Raw genomic sequence first — 27,674 nt, forward strand, 5'->3', positions numbered from 1 at the left:
AAGTACTGAAGGCTTCTTGGCAAAACAATACAAACCCATAGCTTGATCCTGCTGAGAGATTTTGGACACAATACAAGAGTGTTACGATACAAGGCTCAAGCTTACACACCCTGCGTAAAGAGTCTGATTCACAAACTCTGACTGAAGAACAAGTTACTTATTTCGGCAACCTCTTATCTGGTTGACTCTATTGATTCACCAGATTTCTCATCTTAAAATGTTCCTGCGGCACCAGACTGAAGTCAGATTTTTTAGCAATCACCTTACGCACTGGTATGGGGCATTGGTTGGCTTTACTTGCGTTGTTTGTGCCAAAATTGACATGTGCTGTGACTATATAGGCACCACCCCACGCCCTGATATCAGTCATTAACTGTGTTTCTGCTCTAGAAGCACAAAGCAAAGCGGAGGAGAAGTGACTAGTGTGCCAAAGAGAGGTTCTAAAGGATCTCGTTATGTGAGAAGACAGTTCGCAGAATGAGGTGGATGGGAGATTTTGTAAGAATGTGCAGCTACAGAGTCTCTACCAGATAAGGCATTAGCAAAGGTAAGTAACTTGTTCATCTGATAGACTTCTAGCCGCATATTGTTTACATTAGAATAGATACCAAGGCAATCTTTCCCAAAGAAATCCATTGAGGACCAGATGGGCAAAATGCCCATTTTGCTGGACTGCAAAGACAGTAGTATTTGGCAAACATGTGCAGTGATGCCCACATAGCTGCCTGACAGATGTCCAATACTGGGACTCCTCTAGCCAATGCAGTGGTCACAGCTGTAGCTCTGGTGGAGTGAGCACTGAAGTCCGTGGGGGGGTTGATTCTTGGTCATATGCTCAGCAGGTCTTAATGCAGAGGATGAGCCATTGAGAGATGATTGTCTTATGAATTGCCTTACCTTTCTTTGACCCTGCAAATTCAACAGAGTTGAATGTCTACCCGGAATTCTTTGGTACAATCAATATAGACAGATAACACAATTTTTAGGTCAAAGCAGTGCAGTCTCTCTTCTTCTTTTGCAGGATGAGGAGGGGGACAAAGGGTAGGCAGCATGATGTTTTGCCTAACGTGAACAGGTGTGGGCCCCTTTGGCAGAATGGATGCCTGATTTCTAAGAATCAGTTGTTTGGGAAGAATGACATGTAGAGAGGATTAAGTGAAAGAGCCTGCTTTGATCATTAGGATTCATAAAGGGCAGCTGTGCAGTGGCTCAGAAAGGAAAAACATGAGAAAGGGGAGAACCAAATTCATGTCATATTGGGTTATTATGAAGGGCCTGAGAGGAGCAATGCTGCAAACCTTTAGGAAATCTAGGTGATTTAAACAGGGAAGGTTGATCCAGCAGGGGTAGAAAGGCTGTAATGGCAGCTAGATATCCTTTCACTGTGCCCAAAGCAAAGCCTTGCCAAGTCAGGGATAGAAGAAAAAGGAGAACTTCAGAAAATGTTGCAAACTGAGTACCAACTGATTTAGATGCACACCAAGTCACAAACTTATCTCATTAGCAGGTGTAAATAGTTTTGGTAGAACACCTGGCTGCCAGAAGGACAATGCATACTTCAAGAGGGTGGTCAAACACCCTGAAATCTCTCCACTCAATCTCCATGCATGAAGGTGGAGTTGACTGGTTTAGGTGCAGGACTCTGCCTGGCTGCTGTGGAAGAAGTTCCTCCTGAGTGGACAGCCTGACTGGAGGACAGATGCTCATGAGTTTGAGATACTGTACTCTCCGTGCCCAGTTCTGAGTGGCTAAGATGACTGGGGCACAGTCATTCTTAACCTTCAGAACTCTGGACAGCAGCTGGGTCAGCAGAAAGGCATACAGGAGTCCTGAAGTCCACTTGGGACACATTGCATCTCTGAGTGCGAGCTGCCTTGGAAAGTCCAATGCGCAAAACTGCTGACATTGCATGTTCTCAGCAGTGGCGAATAGATATAACCAAGACTTTCACCAATCTCAAAAGACACCTTGATCTACGTCTGCATGAAGACGCCATTTTGGTCCACGAGGCATCAGAAGCAGAGTTCGACTTCTCTGGTATTCAAAGAGCCTGCCAAATGTTGAACCACCAGGAATATGCCCTAACTTTGAAGCCATGTCCAGAGATTCAGGGTTCACGACCCCACCCGCCCTGTTTGTTGTAATGCCACATGGTGGTGGCGCTGTCCATGAACACGAACTACCATTGCTTGATGGAAGGAAGAAAGGCTTTCAATGCCAGTCAGATCACTCTTAATTCCAACAGATAGATGTTGAGCTGAGTCTCCGCCAAAGACCAGAGGCCTCTGATCTCCACATCTCCCAGGTGGCCACCCCAACCGAGAAGTGATGCATCTGTCACTACTGTGACCTCTGGGTAGAGAGAGAGAGAGAGAGAGACAGAGAGAGGGAGAGATCTGCAGTTGACCGAATCTCCATCCATGAGCCACCATTGTAGATCGTTTGCAGTACCCTCCGATATCTGGACCAGGTCAGAAATATTTCCCAGATGCTGTGCCCAGTGGGTCAAGTCCCACTGCAAAGTCTGCATATGCCAACAACCATATTTTACCAACAGGATGCAGGGGGCTATGAGATGCAGATGCCTCAGAGTCAGTCTCACGAAATCCAGGATAGAGGTGGAAATATCTGAATCATAGCCCAAATATCCAGGACTCGCATTTCCGGAGGATAAGCTTGAAACTGCACTGTATCCAGAACTGCTCTGATGAAAGTGAGATTCTGAAAGAGAGTCATGGGTGACTTCAGCATGTTGATAGTGAACCCCAAGGAACGCAGGAGGTTTGATGTAATCAGGAGGTGGGAGATAACTGCCTGGGGTGCGCCTGCCTTCAACAGTGAATCGTCGAGGTGCAGGAAGACTGAAACCTCCGCCCTCCACAGATGTGCTGCAACTACCGCCATCACCTTGGTGTACACCTGTGGGACACTAGTAAGACCAACGGGGAGCACAGCGAACTTATAATGCTCCTGGTTCACCGTAAACTGCAAGTAGCGTCTGTGGGCAGGCAGACAGGAAAGTGGAAATAGGCATCTTGCAAGATCAACGCTACTATCCAGTCTCCAGGTGCAAAGGTAGATAAGACCTGAGCCAGGGCGAGCATCTTGAATTTTTCCTCTTTCAAGAAGTAATTGAGATGGCGCAGATCTAATATAGCATCAGAAAGTAGTGGGTTTGTTGAAAGGAGAGGGTGTAATACTGGTAGCCAATCTGGAGCACCCACTTGTCTGCAGTGATCTCCCACCATTGGGGCAAATGGTGTCAGATTCTGCTGCCAACCGAATGCCCATGCTGGATTAAGGCGTTGACTCTGCAGTTGCTGGTGGGGGAGCAGATTGGGTGGAACTCTGTTTTTGGGCCTCTCAAGGCTTTTGGAAGTTGTGTCTGTGTCCACAAAAGGAATGCGCCTGCTGGCCACGGGTGAATGGACACATCTGAAAGCTCCTATGTCCTATCCTTGAATCACTCCAAGACCGAATCCACCATGTCTTCAAAGAGATGGGTTCCATCAAAGGGCATGTATATGAGCAAGGCTTGGACATCCCCCAAATAGCCAGTATTCCTCAATCAGGTGCGACGTTGAAGCACCACCAAAGAAGCAATGGCTCTACCTAGTGAGACAATTGTATCCAACCTGTATCTAATTGTGAACTTTGCTGCATCTCACCCGTCAGCAATAGCTTGGGAGACTGTGTCCCGAGCCACATCTGGGACCATGGACAGCAATTGCAACACCGTATCTCACACACTATAAACACACTTTTGGTTTGCTGACATTTTGTTATTGTGCCTCCCAGCCCGTATCTCCACCCCGCTCCCGCCTCCCAGCTGACCCTCCCTCCCACTGAAAGGACCTGCCTGCCCCAACCCTGTGACCGTCCTGACTCTGGCAGAGGCGGTCGCTGCCCACGCTCCCTTGGCCAGCTGGTATCGTAGCGCTTTGCTGCCAATTATCTTGAATTGATCTGCTCTCAGTGCCTGAGTAACAGCGTAGCGCTTACTGCATATTGTACTCACTGCGCGCATTGTAATTTGTGCTTGATTATAATTTGTGCTTGCTCGTGCTAGCGTGATACTGTAGCATTTTTCTGCTAGTTCGCATTGCCTGTTGACAAGATCTTTGCCTGACTGTGCCGGTGCCTCTGCCCACATATTAGCAATATCCCTGCTTGCACAAACTCGCCCTGTTTCACTTTTGGTTTGCTGCCATTTTGTTATTGTGCCTCCCAGCCCGTATCTCACCCCGCTCCCGCCTCCCAGCTGACCCTCCCTCCCACTGAAAGCACAGGAAGGACCCGCCTGCCCCAACGCTGTGACCGTCCTGACTCTGGCAGAAGCCGTCGCTCCCCACGCTCCCTTGGCCAGCTGGTATTGTAGCGCTTTGCTGCTTTGCTGCCAATTATCTTGAATTGATCTGCTCTCAGTGCCTGAGTAACAGCGTAGCGCTTACTGCATATTGTACTCACTTCGTGCATTGTAATTTGTGCTTGATTATAATTTGTGCTTGCGTGATACTGTAGCGCTTTTCTGCTAGTTCGCATTGCCTGTTGACAAGATCTTTGCCTGATTTTGCCGCTGCCTCTGCCCACATATTAGCGATATCCCTGCTTGCACAAACTCGCCCTGTTTCACTTTTGGTTTGCTGCCATTTTGTTATTGTGCCTCTCAGCCCGTATCTCCACCCCGCTCCCGCCTCCCAGCTGACCCTCCTTCGCTCCGCCCCCTCCACTATCCACATATGACAGACGCATTTGCGCACAGCTTTCACGCGCTGCAGACGCGCCCCATGCGCGCCAAAGGTAAGCCTGTCTAAGCCCGTCCGCGCCCAGCGCCAAACCCCCTGGCCCCCGCAAAATCCACCCAACCCGCATAACTTACGACGCCGCAACCCTCTCAGCACTTAACCCCGGCCGACTCTCAGACCGCTACCAAGCCGCCCCAGGATATACCCATGGACCCTTCACCTGCCGCTCCTGCAAGTTCGACTGCACCAGGACCCACACCAAATTCACAAACTCTAAACAGAGCTCCGACACTAACCAACTGAAGTGCATCTTGCTCAACACCCGCTCAGTCCACAGACACGCCATTGAACTTTGGAACCTTCTCGACACCACATCGCCGGACGTCGCCTTTCTTACTGATACCTGGATGAAAGCCTCATCAGCACCCGACATCGCCATAGCTATCCCAGACGACTACAAAATCATCCGAAAGGACCGCATCAACCAAACAGGAGGAGGCATCGCCATCGTCCATAAGAACACCATCCGCATCACGACCAGTCCCGACGACAACCTCGCAGCCGCCGAACACCTTCTCTTCCAGATCCACACCGACCCTAAGACCACACTCAGAGGCACCCTCATCTACAGGCCACCAGGACCCCGCACACAATTCAGCGAAGACATCACTGACTTCATCAGCCCACACGCCCTCCCCTCCGAGGACTACATTCTACTAGGAGACCTCAACTTCCACCTGGAAAAGAACAACGACAACACCACCACCACCCTCCTGGACAACCTCGCCAATCTCGGACTCAAACAACTTGTTGACACCCCCACCCACTATGCCGGGCACACGCTCGACCCAATCTTCACCTCCAGCAAGCACATCTCCTTCAATCACACCACAGCTCGTCATTGGACGGACCACAGCTGCGTTCACTTCAACTACAAAAAGACTACGACCCACAACCAATTCCCCACAAAAACTGGAACAAAATTACCACCGACCAGCTACTCACATCGCTTCACCAAAACCCTCCCGCCAAATCATCGGACCCAAACCAAGCAGCCACCAACCTCACACAATGGATCACCCACAGCGCTGACGAATTAGCACCCTTGAAAAACCAGCAAATCAAGCTAGGTAGCAAAAAAGCCCCCTGGTTCAATGATGACCTTAAGAAATCCAAGAAGCTCTGTCGCACCCTCGAGAAGACCTGGCGAAAAAACCCAACCACCGACAACCTGGCCACCTTCAAGAACGCCACTTGTAGACACCACCAACTGATCCGATCCACCAAGAAATCAGCATTCAAGGATCGACTCGACAACAACGCCCACAACAGCAAGGCACTATTCAACATCGTCAAAGAGTTTACCAACCCCACCGCCGGCACCAACGACATCACTCCCTCCCAAGACCTCTGCGACTCTCTAGCCTCGACCCCATCTCCGAGACGTCATCAACTGCTCCCTAAACTCCGCTACCTTCCCGGAAAGCTGGAAACATGCAGACCTCAGCGCCCTCCTGAAGAAACCCACAGCTGACCCCACCGAACTTAAGAACTACCGCCCCATTTCGCTCCTCCCATTTCCTGCCAAAGTCATTGAGAAAGCCGTCAACAGTCAGCTCGCCGCCTTCCTCGAATCCAACAAATCCCTCGACCCTTCTCAGTCCGGCTTCCGAGCCAAACACAGCACCAAAACCACCCTCATCGCAGCAACAGACGACATTCGAACTCTTCTGGACAACGGAGAAATAGCTGCCCTCATCCTACTTGACCTCTCTGCAGCCTTCGACACAATTTGTCACAACACCCTAATACAACGCCTCAGCAACGTCAGAATACAAGGAAAAGCATTGGACTGGATCATCTCGTTCCTCGCCGGAAGAACCCAGAGAGTCCGCCTCCCCCCTTTTAGATCAGAGGCCACAGAAGTCATCTGCGGCGTACCACAAGGATCATCACTCAGTCCCACCCTCTTCAACGTATACATGAGTCCCCTCGCATTCATCGCTCGCCAACACAACCTCAACATCAACATCATCTCCTACGCAGACGACACCCAGCTGATCATCTCCCTCACCAAAGACCCAAACACTGCCAAAACCAACCTATACGAAGGAATGAAAGAAGTAGCCGAGTGGATGAAGAACAGCCGTTTAAAACTTAACTCAGACAAAACGGAAGTCCTCATCTTAGGCTCATCCCCTTCCGCCTGGGACGACTCATGGTGGCCACCAGCCCTGGGAAACGCACCTAAACCAATGGACCACGCACGTAACCTGGGCTTCATCCTGGACTCCTCCCTCTCAATGACCAGACAAGTCAACGCCGTCTCATCATCATGCTTCAACATCCTACGTATGCTCAAAAAAATCATCAGTTGGATCCCCACCGAAACAAGAAAGACGGTCACCCATGCACTAGTCACAAGCCGACGACTACGGAAACATCCTTTACGCTGGAACCACAGCCAAACTACAGAAAAAACTCCAACGCATACAAAATGCCTCAGCTAGACTCATCCTAGACATCCCCCGCCAAGCTCACATTTCTGGTCACCTGAAAGACATCCACTGGCTCCCCGTCAACAAGAGAATAACGTTCCGTCTCCTCACCCATGCACACAAAGCTACGACCTAGGACCCAAATACCTCAACACGTGCCTGTCCTTTTACACCCCCACCCGCCAACTACGATCCTCCAATCAAGCCCTAGCAGCAATTCCACGCATCCAAAGATCCACCATGGAGCGGAAGATCCTTCTCCTACTTAGCTGCCAAGACCTGGAATTCTCTCCCCGCCCACCTCCGCCTTACACAGAATCACCTCTCCATCAGAAAACAACTAAAAACTTGGATATTCGATATGTAAAGTACCCCCCTCCCTCAAGCGCCTTGAGACACTCTGGGTGAGTAGTGCGCTATACAAATTCTAACTTGACTTGACTAAACCCAATAAGCACACAGTTCTCACAGACTACAGTACCAGGCTGACGCAAGAGACCATCCTCTTAAAGAAGGTATACAGCCTCTTGGATTCCTTATCTAGTGGTTTGGTTGGGAAAGTGCCCGGACTGATTTGAGACATTGAGGCTTGGACCACCAGGCTCTCATGGGTAGGGTGAAGGGAGAGGAAGATGGGTCATTGGGAGCAGGGCGATGGCAGAAAGCAATGGTCCTGTGCAGGGTCTGGTCCAGGCCTTATGTAGGACATCAGTGAGGGCTTTGTTGAAGGGCAGTAAAGGTTCTGATGGGGATATTTCCATGTTTAGGTATTTAAGTCAAGACATTGGTCTAAACTTGAACCATGGGCAGCTATAGGTCCAGGACCTCAGCCACCTTCTGGACCACTATCGCAAAAGAGGCTCCTTCCTCTATTGCCATTGTGGGAGGAGAAGATGCCAGTGTCTGGTGAGGTATCCAGACCACTGGCGTCATTCCAGCCCTCATACCACCTGTCATCAGGGTTAGTGTAGGTATAGGAATCCTCAGATCTCCTAAATTTGTGTTCCTCAGTGAGCTATTCAATGAAATAGAGCTTTATCTTCAATTTAGGCTTTGTGGGCCTGGTCGGCGGCAGAAGCAACATTGTTCACCGCCAGTCCGGCTCCATTTAAACGTCGGGATTCATAATGGGTTCAGTGCCACTGGAACGGTCACTGAAGAAGTTCACAAAGTTGGGGCGCTGACTGGTGCTGAGGGCTACCTGGCATCCCATTCGAAGACACTCCTGAACTTGTAGGACCCAATGGTGCTCCAGAGGGTTTGACCATCCACAATTGAGGGTCATGGCCTCAAAAGTCTCAGGGTTGGATGGGGTCACTGTGGCTCCAGGAAATTCGGGGAGGAATGGAGCTGACTCAGTGTCTGACAGCAGCTGCACAGGAGCCACCGATAAAGGTTGGGATTTGTGGTGTTGTCCGAAGAATAGGAGCAAAGTGGTGAAGCTGAAAAGCACTTATATTACTTTTAATGGGTCTTACTTGAAGAAGTCCTGGAGTGCAACAAGGACCGACACAAGTGGGAGAAGTCCTGAGACTACCCCCATGGAAAGTATGCATGGTGAGCAGCCAAGAGCTTCATGGCAACTTGCGGGTGGCATTGGGGTTCATAGTCTTGCACTCCGCACACAACGCAGAGCTGTGGTCCCTTTCCAGACACATCAAGTGGAAGTTAGTAAACCACATCCGTTGAGGACAGGCTCCACAAGGTTTAAACACAGTGGGTTCATCTCTGAAAAAATTGAAAAAAGGCATACTAGTTAACAGTCTATCAGATAGTCCGAATTTGACTCTTCTGGGTTTATGGCTATATTTTTATAACATTTTCAACTTTCAAAGAATTTCCAAAGAATTCCAAGAGGATGTCTCTGCATCTGAGGCTACTGCAAATTCCCAAGAGTATTCAGGTTCCTAGTCACAAATGCCCATAAACGTACAATTAAGTATTTTTTTTTTTTACTTTGGGTCTTTTATAAAAAGCTTGTTCAAGTCTTATTTACTTTTCGTGCAAAGAAAGTAGAAGAGAAAATAAGCGAAGGCCAACAACAATAGAAAGGGTAAGCAATAGGCCGTGAGAGTCTTGGTTTTCCCTATTGCATGACCTGATGAAAAAGTTTAGGCTGTTCAGTTACATTTTAGGAATTTCCTGAACAGAGGTATTTTTGTAGCTATTAGACCTTGGTGTGCAGGTTCAGGTGCAAAACACCTACACCTTCATAACAAGTGACGTCTTATTTTTGATGGCAGTAACAGCAGTTACCAGACCAATATGAATTATGAGATCCACAGGAACACCATTAACCTATTTATTTTCACATCTCAGTTGCTGAAAGCTGCCGGAATCTCCATGTGAAAGTCTAAGGAAAAATTAGAAATTACTAGGGATTACAGCCCAGAGTTCACAGACTCACCTTCCAATTAAAAATTCCCAATAAGATCTTCAGGGAGCCAATTATCTGCTGGTACCTCCAGCCTACAGTATTACTAGGACCAGCAGTATTGGAAAGGTCAGAGGGCAAGGTAATAGGGAGGATCGATTCCATTCCCCATTCAGAGGGTTGGTCGGAAAGGAATTTGGATTAACCATGATAGTTGAAGCTTGAACGATAAGGCTCTCTTATACTGCTTAGTTTGGAAGTCTCAGTCATTGAGAGCCAGTCTATCTAAGCTAACACAAATCGTCAGTGTGCCAGCTATGAGAATGACTTGTACCATATAATTAACAGGGGGAAAGCAGGGGGTGAGAGGGGAGGGTTGAGAACCCACCGGAAGAAGGCTGACAAGAGACCCTTACAGCTCAATGAGACCTGAAGGTACTCAACTGGGAGCTAGAATCATACCAAAGATCTCCAGCATGGCCTCTTTGAAAGACAGTATTTGCTGTGGGGTCCCTGATGTCCTGAAGAATCTGGGGAGCATCACAACCAATTGAGTGACTGATTCAAAACTCAAGAGACATTTAGGAATGCGATCTTTGTCTTGACAACCTTGTGCCACCGCCCTAGAACTAGAGTGGTGGGATGGGGTCAAGTGGCGCTTGGCTTTCTAGAGTTTGTGCCTGAAGCCCAAGCAACACAGACAAATCTGTTGTAGGTCTCTGACCAACATCTGCTTCCTGGAACCTCAGCAAGGCTTGAATACGGTTTTGGTAGAAACACCATTTCCTACACATTGAGAAGTTTTAGGAGTGGTCAGAGGAACAACAGTTGGAAGTAGAGCTCCTGATCTGCATTCAAGGGATGCAGAAAGACACTTATGTCACCACACAAGCACGGAGCTTATATGTGGGCCTGCTCAATCACCACTGAGCCACCAATTACGTCATTGGGAAGCCACAGTGCAAATTGGATGAGCATGCAAAAAATCAAGTGTTTCTCTACCAGAGCTAGAAGAGTGTGAAGAAAACAAGTTACTTACCTGTAACTTTGGTTCCCCAGTATTGGTAACTTTCATAGATTCCCATGCTTTGTATCATTCCCCGTCGTCGGACTGGGAGTCTCGGTAATAAAAAATAACATAGTAGTAGGTACAAAAGAGAAAGGAAAGGCCTAGGCCTCATTCCCTTTTGTAACATATCAGCCTCTTTTTGTAAAAGAGACCAAACTCTAGGCGTCAGCCAATCAGAAGAGCCTCACCCTTAGAATCTTCCTGAAGGAACCTCAGAGCCTCAGATTTTCGTAGCCGTAGTGTGCTAGACACCATACTTGCTGAAGGCTGAGCTTTCCCCGGGGAGGTGGGTGGGCGCATGGGAATCTATGAAAGTTACCAATACTGGGGAACCAAAGTTACAGGTAAGTAACTTGTTTTCTTGCCCCAGTATTGGAGCTTTCATAGATTCCCATGCTTTGTATCAGAATAGCAAGCAGTAAACACCATAAACACATTTTGTAAAGAAGTATATCTTAACCTTAGCAAGAAAATTACAAAATGTGTTACCCATGGAAGGTGGGATAGAAAGGAAAGCTCACCAATCACTGGAAGAGGTTTCTCAGGACAGCCTGGCCCACAGCCGCATCTTCCTGCTGCAATGACTCTAAGCAATAATGCTTAGTGAAGGTGTGCACGCTGCTCCAGGTAACAGCCCTGCAGATGTCTTTGATATGCACCCCCGCAAAGAGGGCCGTAGAAGAAGCCACTGATCTCGTTGAGTGAGCACGGATCCTGCCCACTAGAGGTTTCCCTGCTATCTTGTGGCAATGCAGAATGGCACTCGAAATCCATCTTGATATCCCCTGTTTGGACAGAGGGAGACCTTTGTTTGGACCGCCGAAGGCAATGAACAATTGCGAAGATTTTCTAAAGTCCTTGGTCCGGTCTATGTAGAATTTTAGACAGCGCTGCAAATCCAGAGTGTGCAATGTCTTTTCTGCTGGAGTGACTGGGTTCGGAAAAAATGTTTTCAGGATCACAGGCTCATTAAGGTGAAAGTCAGTAGGAACCTTGGGAATGAACCTTGGGTTCGTCCGTAAGATGGTAGTGTTCTTTTTGAACTGCAGAAACGGTTCTTGGATAGTTAGGGCCTGCATCTCCCCCACTCGCCTCGCCGATGTGAGGGCTAAGAGTAAAGCTAACTTCCATGATAAGTATTTCAGGTCTGAGCGGTGGATCGGCTCAAAAGGTCCCTTCATTAGTTGAGCCAAGACCAAGTTCAGATGCCATGTTGGTGGAGGAGATCGCACTGGCGGATAGACTCTGAACAGGCCTTTGAGGAATTGTTTGACAATTCTTGCAGACCATAATGAAGGACCAGAATCAGATCTTCTGAATCTCGAAATCGCTGCTAAATGAACCTTGATAGTAGAATGGGACAGATTAGACTTAGCTAGCAAGAGTAGGTAAGGCAGGAGTTGATGAGGTTTTGACGTGAAAGGATCAATCCCTTCCTTTTTACATCAAATACATAACCTTTTCCACTTCAGTCTGTATGTTTTGTTTGTGGGCGGCGCCCTTGCCTGAGAGAGGATGTCTTTGACCTCCTTGGAAAGAGGAACATTCATGTATTCTCGCTGGTCAGGAGCCATGCAGTCAGGTGCAACGATCTTGGGTCTGGATGCCAAACCTGTCCTTCGGACATTGTCAGGAGATCCGGAACATCCTCCAGCCCTATCGGAGGTACCAGTGACAGCAGATGGAGCTCGGTGTACCAGAATTGTCTTAGCCATGCCGGGGCTATGAGGATCAGCCTTGATGGTTTAACCTGCTGGCGTAGGCTCGGCACTTTCTGTTGGTTGGCGTCGCAAAAAGGTCCACCTCCGGTGTGCCCCATGTTTGAAAGAGCAGATCTAGAACCTGTTTCAGCTCCCATTCGTGACTGACTGAGGTGAGCCTGCTCAGCCTGTCGGCGCCCTCGTTTAGCACTCCTGGTAAGTGCTCCGCCTTTAGAGAAATTCCGTGAAGAATCGTCCATTCCAGAATCTGTTGAGCCTCTCGCGACAAGAGGAGTGACCTCGTTCCTCCTTCCTTGTTCACATAGTGCATAGCCGTGGTGCTGTCCGTTCTGACTAACACTTGTGAACCCTGGAGACGCGGAAGAAAGGCTTGAAGGGCTAGCCTGATCGCTCTCAGCTCCAACAGGTTGATGTGTAGTTTTCGGTCGCTTGGAGACCAATGGCCGCTGGCCTGCAGGTCCTGCATCACTGCTCCCCATTCCTCCAATGACGCATCCGTCGTCAGTATGTGAGGAGATGGAACGTTTGCGAAGGATAGACCTTGGCATAAATTTTGTTGATGCGACCACCAAAGCACTGCCTCCTTCATCTCTCGAGTGACCATCACTTTGTCGTCGAACGATCCGTGCACTTGCTGCCACTGGAGGTCCAGTTGCTCCTGCAGGGGGCGCATCCAGAGTCTGCAGTGCGGGATCAGGGGAATACATGATGACATCACCCCCAGCAGCGACTTGAAGCTGCGTACAGACAGACACTTTTTTCTTTGAAGGCCTCGTGCTAATCTCTGCAGTTTCTGTACCCTCTCTCGAGTAGGAAATGCCTTTGAGAGCTGCGAATCCAACACCGCTCCCAGGAACCGCGCTGTCCGTGATGGCAGCAGCGTGGATTTTTCCCTGTTCAAGGTGAGACCCAGATTTTGGAACAAATTGGTGCAAGCCTGCACCGCGTCCTGCGCTAATGCTCTGGTCAGGGCCTTTAGTAACCAATCGTCCAGGTAAGGGAAGACCTGGACGTGGTTCTTTCGCAGAAATGCTGCTACAGGTGCCAGGACCTTTGTAAAAATTCTTGGAGCAGAGCGAAGGCCGAATGGCAAAACTCTGAACTGAAAATGGCTCTTGGCTACTGTGAAGCGTAGGAAGCTTCTGTGTGCATCGGGACATGGAAGTACGCATCCTCCAGATCGAGTGTGGCCATGAAATCCCCCGGGCTGACCATCTTCAAAACGTCCTGCAGGGATACCATCTTGAAGGACAGGAGATGAGATAGGCATTTAGCTCCCTGAGGTCCAGGATGGGACGCCATTTCTCCTGTGTTTTTCTCACCAGGAAGAACCTGGAATAGAAACCGTGGCACTGTTGATGGGAGGGAACAGGCTCTATCGCCCCTTTGCGGAGCATTTGCTGTACTTCCAGCCGTAGGAGATGGAGATGTTTTGATGGGATGGATGACGGGGGTCTGGGTGGAGGAACTTCCGTGAACTCCAAAGTATGTCCTCGTCTGATGATGTTGAGTACCCAACGGTCCGATGTAATTTGGGACCAGTTCAGAAGGAATTTTGATACCCTGCCTCCAACTGATGATCTCTCGGAGGAGGGAGCAGTAGGCAGAGCCACAAGGCCGCTATTGACGTTTGGACGAGTCCCGTCCACGGGCAGCCTGCTTGCCTTTGTTGTAAGGCCGTGAGTAAACAGAGGACTGGCCCTGTCTCTGTTGGTATGACTGGCGGTTAGGCTGGTAGCCAGAGCTGTTCGAAGAGTAGCGCTGTTGTTGGTATGCGCCTCTGTAGGACCCTCCTCTGCCTCTTGCGCCTCTAAAAGGTGTTTTGCGGTACTGGAGTGTTCCCAGAGATCTAGCTGTCTGTGTCTTTTTTGATCTCCTGGAGGGTGAAAATTACAAAAAACAATTTGATGGACAGAATGTAGATCAATGTCTTACACTCCTGGATGGTATCGTCGATCAACTTGCCGAAGAGTGCCTCGCCGTCATAAGGTAGATCAAGTACCTTGTTTTGGATTTCTGGCCTAAACCAAGTCGCCTTCAGCCACCCTTGGCGTCTCAACACTGCCGCCCCTGCCAAAGCCCTAAAGGACGTCGTGGCAATGTCCATGGCACAGTCTATTATCTCCATGGAGACCGCTTCACCTTCTTGCAAGGTTTTCTTGGCTTCCAGCCCTGATTCCGGTGGAAGTTGATCCAAATAGGGAGCGATATTGCACCATAACTGGCGATCATATCGCGCCAATATTGCCAAAGCATTGGCGGCGCGAACCAGAAGGCTAGCAATGGATGAAAATCTCTTGCCTGTGTTATCCAGCAGTCGTCCATCCTTATCAGGAGGGGCCGTCAAGGGAGCAGAAGGGTTTTGTGACTTCCTTTGCGCTGCTTGGGAGATAACAGAGTCCGGCTTGGGATGACCTGTTAGCGCTGCAGGACCATCCTCTGGCGCTTTATACTTTTTATCAAGGCGCAGTAGCACAGGGACCACCGTCGCTGGGTTTTTTATGGTCTTCAAACCTTCCTCCCATAGATGTTCCACAATCGGAATGGACCTCGTAGTTTTGCGGTGTGTTTCTTTAAAATCGTACAAGAAACAGTCTGTGGTTTGAGCAGGCAACACCAATTTAAATCGTCCGGCTGCACGCTCCATCAGTTGGTGAAAGCTGCCGATGTCAGCAGGAGGAGAATCACCTAAGTCTTGGTGAGGTGAAGCTTGATCCGGGATGATGTAGTCATTGTATTCATCCCCATCGTGATCTGAGTCTTGGTTATCACCTGAAGACACATCCGTATCATTACCATGATCCTCATCCGGATCCTCGGCTGTTTCCGACGCAGCTTGAGGCACTGGCCGCTGCGGAGGAGTCTGGATCGGGTGCACGGGAGGGACAACCGAAGAGTGGTCCTTCACTGGTGTCGACGGAGTAGACCTCCTTGGTGCTGGTCGCTCGGCTTTCGACTTGTAGTCCTGCAGCATCTTGTGTAGGTCCTGCAGGAATGACGACGGGACTGAAACCATGTCTTGTGGTTCATAGTCCCTTGAGTGGTCTGTTTGTGGGTAGTCACCTCCACCTTGTTCATATGCCTCCTCTGAGTCTGTCTCTTGACTCTTGATGAGAAGCTGAGATGGGCTATTCGCATAATCAAAACCATCCTGACCGTCTCCCTCAGAGTCCTCTTGGTCCAGCAACATAGTGGGAGGTAAAGAGGTCACCCTTCTTGGGGATGTCATTTCAGGCGTGATCCTTGTGAGAGAAATTGTAACCCTTCTCTCCGCAGCCAGTATCGTTGGTTGGTCCGTCGACGCCAGAGAAATCCTCGTCGACGAGATAGGAATTGTAGATGTCGTCGTCGACTCCACCGACGACGAGCTCGCCGTCGATGTAGAAATTGTTGTCGTCGAAGCACTCGTCGACGACATGACAGTCGTCGACACAGTCGTCGACGTAGTTGACACCGCCGTCGACGCCGTCGTCGGCACTGCTGTCGTCGGCACCGCCGTCGACGATGATGTTTTCTTCGTCGACGATGTCTTCGTCGACGATGTCGTCGGCATACTTTCCGTCGACGCTGCAGTCGTCGAGCTCTTCTTCGACGACGACGGAGCTTTCGTCGTCCACGCTTCCGTCGACGAGCCCATCGACGGGACCAATTGGAGCTTGGGCTTAGTTTTCGTCGTAGAGGACTTGGAACTCCTCTCTGAAGAGTGTGATGAGGGTTTCTTGAAGGCTGGGTCTGTCTTCTCACCCGTAGGAGGCGAAACCAGTTCTGCCTTGCCCGACCCACTGTGGTGGGGGGGACCTCCTGAACCCCGGCCATCAGACTGCCTGGGGGTCTTCTTTGAAGCCTTTAAGGGGCGCCCAATAGAGGAAGATGGGGAACCTCTACCCCTTTTCACTGACCTTCTTGAGGAAGCACAGGAAACCGATTCCTCCTCATCACTGGAAACTCCATGCTTCCTTTCCTTCTGCCTCTGCAACCATATAAGAAGCCTTCCAGCACGATCTCTCAAGGTCTTGGTGGAGAGAGTGCGGCAAATCTTACAGTCCTCTGCCTTGTGATCTGGATACAGGCAGTAGATGCAATCCTTGTGTTTGTCTTCCACAAACAGCCTTTTCTTCCCACAGGTGGACCAGGGTTTGAAAAGGGCTTGTTTCTTCTCAACCTCAGACATCCTGATAAAGTAAGATTTTCCTGAAGAAATCTGAAGAAAATTCTGAAGAAATAATTGCTGAAATGAATTTGAAAGAGTAGAAATAGAGCAGAGCTCAATAGAGACTCCCTAGCACAACGTGCGGTAGAAAATCTGAGGCTCTGAGGTTCCTTCAGGGAGGTTCTAAGGGTGAGGCTCTTCTGATTGGCTGACGCCTAGAGTTTGGTCTCTTTTACAAAAAGAGGCTGATATGTTACAAAAGGGAATGAGGCCTAGGCCTTTCCTTTCTCTTTTGTACCTACTACTATGTTATTTTTTATTACCGAGACTCCCAGTCCGACGACGGGGAATGACACAAAGCATGGGAATCTATGAAAGTTCCAATACTGGGGCAACTTTACATACTTTCTTTTTTGATAATGCAGTGACATTTTGTAAACATTATGTGAAATTACACAAAATGTAAATCTGGCATTTAGCTCTATATTTTACTACAAAATGTGTGGATAGGACGAATTTCGTACAAAAATAAATAAATTGTGCTTGTGTTTGCATTATTCCAGTGTTCCCAAAGACAGACATTGAACTGCATCGGACTTAAATAAACAATGTGGGGTGAATATGTGAATTTCATGTAACATTGCAATGTTAATACCTCATTTTTTTATCCAAATTTACATCTATTTTTTCCCAAAACAGTCAAAGCACAAAAAAAAACCCAACATTTCTATATGAGTGGATGTGTGTAACAAAGTGGAAAACACAAAGAGTGACTGATTGAGTGTGTGAAAGTGAGCAAGTAAGTGAGACTGAGTGAATAGATGACTGAAAATGAGAGTAAGAAATGCAAACAATTATGCAAGATTACAACAGCATCACTGTGCATGGCCTTATGCAATGGGTTTGACCGAAGTGCGTGACCTACAGCCAGGTCCTGCACCTAAGCCCCTCTTTGGTCTTTAACCAGCCCCTGCACCCTACGCCCACTGGCCAGACCCCGTTGCTTTTCTTTCTTTTTTTTTATAGTGTTCATGTCATGGATCGATTTTAGGGCTTGTGAACTCGGCACCAGCTTTCTAGGCCTAGAATGCAATTCTGCAGGCATGCACCATTGGATAATCTTGAGCCTTTTCTGGGGCCCAGACCAGCAACCACGTCCACGGAGATCCTACGAAAAGCCTAAAGCAGAGCAATTAAGTTTGCCTAGGAATCTTTGTCACCTAGCCACGTTCAGGATCTCATGGAGCTAGGCTGGTGACCGTGAATAGAGTCGGGCTCATTGAATCCCGTAACAACACCGATATTTTTGCACCCCCTTCACATGCACGCAGAGGGCAGGGTGTACTCACTCTGCCCCCTTATATGCCTGTTCAAAATGTGTTAGAACACAGTGAGTGAGTAGCAGCAAGTTCCGAATTCACGGTCCAGCTACGAATCTAGAATAGTTAACTGGACAAAGTGAGAAAAAGCTATGTGAAGTTTCGTTAAGACAGCACCAACGTTATTTGCAAAGCAAAATAAAAGCCTTTTCAATGGAAAGTCTGATCTCATCATAACCACGCTGTGGGGGCGCTAAAGAATACCACAACCAAACCATCATATGAGCAAACATTGAAAAACAAGGTCAAGGTAGCATCTACACAAGTGAGATTTACATCAATAAATTCTATGACACAAGTTATATCTAGTTCAGCAAAAAATTAACCAACTGTGAGGATGAAAAGGAATCTAAAGAGAAAACGACTACAAACCATGCTCCATGTCCAAAGGGCATTACATTTCCTGCACTAGGAAAGCATACATGTGGAAATACAAAAATGTTGTGCAACCTTCCCAGAAGTGGAATATCAAAGAATTAAGCTTTACGAGTTTATCAATTTTTATTAAAACCACATAGTTCACATGCACAAGCAGTCTGTTGTAATAGTGAAGAAATTGCAAACACTAGTTAAAAGTTATCACATCTTTCAGCAAGTAGTCCATTCTCACAATAGTTAAATCAGATTTATTACAACAAGCCAATGCAAACTTCTTTAAATGTGTTGACAAGGAGAAAACCAAAGCTCTATAATTAATGAATTAAGCTAACTGCAGTAGAATTGAGATTTGTGTAGCTTTCAATTCTCATGAAATGATCAATGAGAATTAAATATTAATTCAAGTGTTTTAAGTAAAAGCCTGCACAGAAGGTGGGATTGGAAAGCTTGTGGCAGCATTAACCTCTACTGCTCTACCGATTCAGCACATTCCCGGGAGCTAAAACTATGGTTGACAGCCACAGGAAAAAAATCCATACAATCCCGTTTTATTTGGAGTACAGAATTAATTGCATAATATACATATAAAACAAGATGATGGTACTTTAATACAAATTACCTCTTCATCAGTCAACTCTGCATATAAGGTTAGCATCACTTTTCCCATCTTTATAATGAATGTTTCCCATTAAAAGGATTTTATCTTATAACATTGGAACAACTATTTGAAGTCGGGTACTAAAGGCCACGTTGTACATTACTTAGCATTTCAGAAGTTAACTGTGTATAATTAAGTAGTTTCATGTGGCATTAAAAAATAAATTTGTAATTGTTTTGAGCCATCCAGTTTCCAAGTTTAACAACTGTCGTTCCTTTAAAAAATGATTTGAGGAATCATGGTGTATATAAGTGATCAATTAGTAATTATTTAGCCATCACTCCCCCCAATGCCGATTTGATTAGAACGCCCGAATGTGTAGACCGGCAATCTTGCTGGTACCTCCATGTTCCTCCCTTGATCAAAGTGTAAGTTATTACTGCAACTGTCAACACTAAGCACAGACAGCAATGTCTTCTTACAATAAACTTGTGGCTAAATGGTGGACACAAAAAATGTTAGTACCCGCTGATTAAATCATAGATTGTGCATTTGACTTAGGCATTGTGCTAAAGAAAGAAAGAGAAAAATACACCCGATCATTAAATACTGACAACAAATGTTACTCAAAACCCAAAATTCTGTGAAAGGATTAACGTATTGTTTATGCACCCATGCGGTACTCATTCAATTACGTTCAAATCAACATCTTTAAAACTGCATTCAACCTGCATTACACGCCACTAAATCAATAAATGTAATTTTGCAACACATCCAGCATATGAAATGTAAAAAGTCGGAACAGTAACAGGAACTTCTGTAAAGACTGCGCAGAGAATATTTTGATCAATACAGGGATTGATTAAGCTTCTTTTGATATAGTGCTTACATGATATTTTTCGTAACAGGTGGTTTTTGCTGGAGGGAGGCCTTTTCTATGGTGGCGATTATGTCTTGCTTCTAATTTGAAGAAGCTTAGGTGAGTATATCTCAATATCGTAGGTGCAATTGCAACAGAATGCCCCTCCTAGTTTGCAGTCTAGTAACTACAGATAAAGAATGCGAAACAAAGAGGGAAATCAAGGTAACAGCTAAGGAACATAAGAAGAAGAAAGTGCGTAACGTTCGATAAAATCATAGGAGCAGTGCATTGTGAAATCTGTAAACAGGTGATCTTAGTGAGGTGTGTCCACCTACGAGGTAATTAACGAAATTTAAAAAAGCAGTTTATTTTGTTTCTGTTTCCTTGTTAAAACAAAGCCTCTTCGCAATACAGGCCAGTAAAGTGAATACCAAAAGCAAGTACTCAAAATACAGAAAAAGGAACTGTTTGTCACTACATAAACAGTGATTTCAAACAGTTCTGTGCAAATCTTGCGCTTTAACAGAAAATTAAGTTAAACAAAAAATGATTACCAACGAAAAAAAAAAAATCAAAAGTGAAATGTGCCAAAACACCCTTTCCCATTCCATTTGAACTGATTCCCTACGATGGAAACAAACATGTCCTCTGACATCAAGTCTTCGTCATCCACTTTGGTTATTCCCAGGTCACCAAGTCTTTTCTTGTATAGCTGGCTTTTCCTCCTTGATGTAGCAACAAGTTCATTTGCGATAGTGTCATTGCCTTCATCCGCTTGGTAAAGCCTTCCAGTTATTGCGCCTTCTCCAGAAGCCGGATCTTTGCCCTCATCATGCTCCATTTTCTCAGAGGCACCTGGATCTCCCTGACCCACATCCTCAGTAGAAGAACCACCTGTAAGAAAGCAGAATGGATTATTATCCCACGTCAAATCACAATGGGAACAGACTCAATGATCTAATTTACAAACAATTTTTAGTTGCTTAATACAATCATTTTCTAAAGTACCAAGGTACTTTCACAGTTTCTCCTTTTAAATACCTCAGCCTGCTTTGCATCTTATCTATCTTCCTCTTTATGTGACAAAAGTACATGGACTACTCCACAAAAAGCCGCTCTCCTCAATTTCTCTTTCCAACCTATCATGGCAACCTTTACCTTTTAAATCACAGAACATTAAAGCCATGTGAGATTGAATTTGAACCTCTTAGCCACAACTTACAACAGCACACCAGTCACCAAATTGGGATGTCACATTCTCTCAATGTTAGAAATGGGGGGCTCTAGTTGGCAAGGGTTTGCACCTTTGTCCAAATAGGGACCCTCCTTCCGTATTCAGGATAAGGGAGTTACACTCCTAAAATAACCCCTGCTCACCCCCTTGGTAGCTTGGCGCGAGCAGTCAGGCTTATCTTAGAGGCAGTGTGTCAAGACTTTGCACATAACCAACAGTAATACAGTGTAAGAACTACAAAAGGACACCACACCAGTTTAGAAAAATATCCAATATTTTTATATACTTAAAAACAAGACCAAAACGATAAAAATCCACAATACAGTACTTAAAAATCTTAAGTTATCAAAATAACCTTGAAACACAGTTCCTTGATGTCGATCGCTCCTTCCGGGGCTATCACGGCGTCTTGACCAAACAAATCCAAACCGTTCTGGCTGACCGCGGTATTGGGAAGACCCGCAAACAGTGTCTTTTAGAAATGCAGGGCGTCGGCGATCTCTAGTTGAGCTTCCGAAAGCACGGCGTCCGCAGGTGTCGGTTCCGGAGGTTAGTGTAGAAGTCGTCGGGGCTTTCAAAGTCACACGCTTTGCAGATCGAACTCCTCTCTAGTTAAGTCAGGTAAGCTGGCGTCGGGTGGTGCGGTGCGAAGTGTGGTGTCCTCAGGTGGCGGTGCGAGCAGTGGCTCTGTGGCGACCTCAGATTGTCTCACTGGTGAGACCAGGTTCACGGTGTGAGATGAAGGCGGTGCTTGTCAAGGTGCTGACAGGTCACGGTGCAAGCAGCGTCGTCCTCGTTGCTGAAGCGCTGTTGTCTGCTGACGAACTGGAGTTGATCGCACCGGCAAGCCAAGGCTGCGGTGCAGGATGAGGGCGTGCGCCGTATAACTATGAGCGGTGCCCTCGAACCACGGTACAAGCAGCGGCGTGGAGTTCTGCGTGGAGCAGCGTCGTCTGAGATACCACGGCGTCGTCACGAAGCGGTGCGGAGCGCGGTGCCAACAGGTCGCGGTGCAAGCAGCGGCTCGGTGGCGGTGTCAGCAGGCATTGTCCTCTGCGGAGCCGTCAGGACACGGAGTCGGCAGAGGCGTCGTCGAGTTGCTTTTCATTTGTTGAAGCACAAAACGCACAGTTCCCAGTGCTGAGGGCAGAAGAGCTTGAAGCCTTTGCTGTTTCTGAGACTTCTTGAACAGGGGGCAAGCACTAACTTAAGCCTTTGGAGAAACTCACAAAAGTAGACTGCAGAAAGTTTAGTCCAGTCCTTTCACTGCCCAAGACAGAAGCAGCCACTGAAGGCCAACACAGCAAAGCACACAGCAAAGTGGTAGTTCCTCCTCACAGCTTCTCCAGCTCTTCTTCTTGGCAGTCTTCTCGATCCAAAAGAGTTCTAAAGTTCTGGGGTTTGGGCCCCAATATTTATACCAACAAATCCTTTGTCCTATGAAGGCAGCGGGTTCTGTACCTAGTCCAAACCAGTTCTGGTCAGTCTTGGAGCATTTGGTTTACAAGATTCCTGCTTTTCCTTTGACAATGTAGGCCAGGGACATCAGACGCACCACAGGAAGTGGAGGCAGCATTGTGGAAGGCAGGCACAGCCCTATTCAGGTCCCAGGTGCCCCCCCGACAACTCTATATGTATATGGGTCTATACAGCCTAGTGCTGACTCACCCAGTCTCCTGGAGTCACCCCAGCCACTGTCACTCACAAATCAGACATGCAATCCACAACCTAGCAGAGGCAGGCTGGATGGTTAGGCAAGAAAATACCTACTTTCTAAAAGTGGTATTTTTAAACACAGAATGTTAAAATCAGCTTCACTAAAATATGTATTTCATCATCCTGAGTCCAGGCATACTAAATTCGTTTTTCTACCAGGTTATCTGGGTCAGTTAGGATTATAAGATGTTACAATCAAACTACCCATTCTGGTCTTTGGGAACAGGTAGCCTTGCAATAGTGAAAAACAAAATTGGCTGGAATTCACTATCAGGACATGCCACACACACACCAGGGCATGTCCTACCTTTCACACACATTGTACCCTGCCCACTGGGGTGCCTTGGGCCTACCTTAGGGGTGACTGCCATGTGGAAAAGGGAAGTTTAGGGGCTGGCAAGTGGGTGCACTTGCCAGGTCGACATGGCAGTCCCAGACTGCACACAGGCTCTGCAATGGCAGGCCAGAGTTACACTTTACGGGCTGTTAGCGTGGGTGGCACAATCCAGTGCTGCAGCCCACCAACAGCCTTTGATTTATGGGCCCGGCACGTGCAGTGCACTTTACTAGGGACTGACACATAAATCAAATAGGCCAATCATGGAAACACAAATCCATAACACATTTTTCTACAGGAGCACTTGCACTTTACCACGGGTCAGCAGTGTGAAAAGTGCGCAGAATCATTACACCAGCAAAAACAAAGTCAAAATCGGGAGCTCAGAAAGCAAAAACTCAGGGGAAGCAAGCCAAAAGATGCCTAGTCTAACACTCAGCTACCAACTTTCTTTCCTACCCCAAAAGCCTCCTTCTTGACTAGAAACCACTTTGCACTACCATTTCGCCTTACACCTGCAAACCCCCAGTATAAAGGACAACACAAGCCCACAATCTTTACCAACAGACCATTCAAACATTTCAGCAAACCCCTACAACAGATATGGACCTTCATACAGATCCACCTAAGAGACCGTCTTGAAAATCAACTGCCCTTTCAGATCCATCTGAGACACCCAATCATCTGTCAGCACCACAAAAATGTCACTAACATCAAACACTGTTGTTACTACCAAACTGTGATCTATCGTAATGTACGGGTGAAAAAATAAGACCTAGTTCTTCTCTAACTCCCCTGAATTCCCACAGCCCTTAAAAGCTGGCAGAGTTATGAATAAAAGCAATCTTCAACCCACTTGAACAGTACACAAACCCACCCTCAGCTCATGGAAAGACAATGACTATAGTGAAGTTATCATTTAGGTCGCCTGCTTTCCTAGCACAAGTGAGCATAATCCTGGTTTAAGTTAAGGAGGTTCGATGGTCAAAATTATTTTTTATCAAAGTATTAACTAGATCAAATAAAACAATGTGAAAATTAGCTTTCTGCAATGAATAGCACTACATAACTGATTTCTTTACACTCATGATAAACACTATTACACATTGCACTGCACTTTTTCCTGCCACCGGAGCTGCTCCACCCGAAAGGCCAGACACCGGCAACAACCACCTCAAATGCATCCTGCTCAACACCGATCCGTCCAGACACGTCGCCGAACTCTGGAACCTCCTTGACACAACATCATCTGACGTCACCTTCCTCACGGAAACCTGGATGAACGCCTCCTCAGCCCCCGACATTGCCATAGCCATCCCGGACGGATACAAGATCACCCGGAAGGATCGCGTCAACCAGACAGGAGGAGGCATCGCAATCGTCCACAAGAACACCATCCGCATAACGACCAACTCCGACGACACCCCCACCGCCGCCGAGCACCTCCACTTCCAGATACACACCGACCCCAAAACCACCCTCAGAGGCACTATCATCTACAGACCCCCGGGACCCCGCACACAGTTCAGCGAAGCCATCGCAGACTTCGTCAGCCCACACGCCCTCGGACTACATCCTCCTAGAGGACCTCAACTTCCACCTGGAGAACAACAATGACGGCAACACAGTCGCCCTACTGGACAACCTCGCCAACCTCTGACTCAAGCAACTGGTGAACACCCCCACCCACTACGCCGGCCACACGCTTGACCCCCATCTTCTCCTCCAGCCAGCACATCTCCTTCAGCCACTCCACCGGACTCCTTTGGACTGATCACAGCTGCGTCCACTTCAACTTCAGGAGAACCACGACCCACCACCACCCACAACAGGTTCCCCGCAGGAGCTGGAGCAAGATCACAGTCGACCAGCTCACCACCTCCCTAAGCCAGAACCCTCCCGCCAGCACATCAGACCCCAACGAAGCAGCCCGCAACTTCACACAATGGCTCACCAACTGCGCCGATGACCTCGCACCCCTGAAGAACCCACCCAGCAGACCCGGCAGCAAGAAAGCTTCATGGTTCACCAGCGAACTCAAAACTTCCCAAAAAAACTGCGGCACCCTCGAAAAGACATGGCGCCACGACCAGACTACAGAAAACATGACAGCCATCAAGAACGCCACCCGCATACACCACTAGCTGATCCGTACCACCAAAAGAGCAACATTCAAAGAACGACTGGACAACAACTCCCACAACAGCAAGGAACTCTTCAGCATCGTCAAAGAGCTCTTCAACCCCAGCGCCGGAAACATCACACCATCGCAAGACCTCTGCGACTCTCTCGCCTCATTTTTTCACCGCAACATCATCGACATACACAACAGCTTCGACGCACAGACCACGCACCCTACCACTGAACCAACGCCCACCACCCTCTGCAACTGGACCCCAGTCAGCACCGAAGACACCATCCGCACGATGAACACCATCCACTCCGGATCCCCCACCGACTCCTGCCCCCGCCACGTCTTCAACAAGGCCAACTCCATCATCGCACCCCAACTGCGAGACATCATCAACATCTCCTTCACCACCGCCACCTTCCCGGAGATCTGGAAGCATGCAGAACTCAGCGCCCTCCTGAAGAAACCGACAGCAGACCCCACCGACCTCAAGAAATTCCGCCCCATGTCGCTCCTCCCTTTTCCTGCCAAAGTCATTGAGAAGACCGTCAACAAACAGCTCGCTGCATTCCTCGAGACGAAAGGATCCCTCGACCCCTCACAGTCCGGGTTCAGAGCCAATCACAGCACTGAGACCGCCCTCATCGCAGCCACCGACGACATCAGATCCCTGCTCTACAACGGGTAAACAGCTGCCCTCATCCTCCTGGACCTCTCTGCAGCGTTCAACACAGTCTGCCACCGCACACTGATACAGCGCCTCAGCAACACTGGAATCCGAGAGAAGGCATTGGATTGGATCATCTCGTTCCTCGCCGGAAGAACCCAACGGGTCCGCCTCCCACCGTTCCGATCCGCGGCCACCGAAGTCATCTGCGGATTACCACAAGGATCATCGCTCAGCCCCACCCTCTTCAACGTCTACATGAGCCCCCTCGCAGCCATCGCACGCCAACACCTTAACATCATCTCCTACGCCGACGACACCCAGCTGATCCTCTCCCTCACAAACGACCCTACCACCGCCAAAGCCAGCCTTCACGAAGGAATGAAAGACTTCGCCGAGTGGATGAAGAACAGCCGCCTGAAACTGAACTCCGACATGACGGAAGTCCTCATCCTGGGATCTTCCCCCTCCGCCTGGGACGACTGCTGGTGGCCCCCTGCCCTGGGTACCACCCTCAAGCCAACGGACCAGGCACGAAACCTGGGCTTCATCCTGGACTCCTCCCTCTCGATGACCAAACAAGTCAACGCCGTGTCATCATCCCGTTTCAACACCCTGCGCATGCTCCGTAAGATCTTCCGATGGATCCCCACCGAAACTAGGAAGTCACCCAGGCACTCGTCACCAGCCGACTGGACTACGGGAACACCCTCTACGCAGGAACCACTGCCAAACTACAGAAAAGACTCCAGCGCATACAGAACGCCTCTGCAAGACTCATCCTGGACATCCCCCGTCAAGCCACATCTCTGCCTACCTGAAAGACCTGCACTGGCTCCCCAACAAGAGGATCACGTTCAGACTCCTCACCCACGCACACAAAGCTCTCTACGGCCTGGGCCCCAAGTACCTCAACAACCGTCTCACCTTCTACACACCCACCCGCCAACTGCGATCGACCAACCTCGCCCTCGCCACCGCACCACGCATTCGCAGAGCCACCGCCGGAGGAAGATCCTTCTCCTACCTGGCGGCCAAGACATGGAACTCCCTCCCTATACACCTACGACTGACCCAGGACCATCTCTCTTTCAGGAAGCAACTTAAGACCTGGCTTTTTGAGCAGTAACGGACCCCCCAGCGCCTTGAGACCCTATTGGGTGAGTAGCGCGCTATATAAATCTGACTTATTGATTGATTGTAAGGCGTATGTAATAGTAAACTTCAGAACTTCAGCAGAGGGAGCTCTATGGAGAAATATTAGTGTAGTACCATTCAAAAACAGTGACTTTATAAGATCGAAAAACTTACAGAAATTATTTAAAACAAATACAATTAACATCATCTAATATTGTGCTTATCTTCCTAACTTAGGCTCCGAGTTCTATCCTTCGAACCAATTGGCCCTTCTTCCACCAGTTTCTTCATCACCCTTACAAAAAAAAAAATCACAGATGGCCAGGCTGCTTTTTCAAACCCCCAGATTACTAATTTTTTATGTCCAGGAAGCTCCCCAACCCCTTCATAGCTGCTCTTTAGATGCTGCAAGCATGGGTTACCCAAGACTGGGGTAAACATTTTTTTTCCACCCAGGAGAATCTTGATCAAGTTCGACAGCAAAAGAATGCTGCTGACAGCCAAGAGAATCAGACAGTAGGGGGTTGTGATTGTTCTTTGGGGTACCATGCTTCAAGTACAAATCGCAATTTGGGAGGGAGTGGTTAAGGCATAGGGAGGTTTGAAAGCTAGGGTAGGCAAGAGAAAGAGGGTAGATTTATAAAGAAGACTTTCTCTACAATAAGAAGAAACAAATGG

General features: G+C 48.1%; 1 protein-coding gene across 1 annotated transcript in view; it reads right to left on the bottom strand.

The window, feature by feature from the left end:
* Positions 1-18,418: 18,418 nt before the first annotated feature.
* The window catches only part of SHCBP1 (SHC binding and spindle associated 1), a 286,230-nt gene continuing 276,974 nt past the window's right edge, over positions 18,419-27,674 (bottom strand). Inside the window, exon 13 of the mRNA XM_086945110.1 lies at positions 18,419-20,668. Within this exon, the coding sequence (XP_086801236.1) occupies positions 20,346-20,668 (323 nt within the window). The 3' untranslated portion in view covers positions 18,419-20,345. The remainder of the gene's footprint in view (positions 20,669-27,674) is intronic.

This window comes from Lissotriton vulgaris, chromosome 12, assembly GCF_964263255.1.
Source record: "Lissotriton vulgaris chromosome 12, aLisVul1.2, whole genome shotgun sequence".
Lineage (NCBI taxonomy): Eukaryota > Metazoa > Chordata > Amphibia > Caudata > Salamandridae > Lissotriton > Lissotriton vulgaris.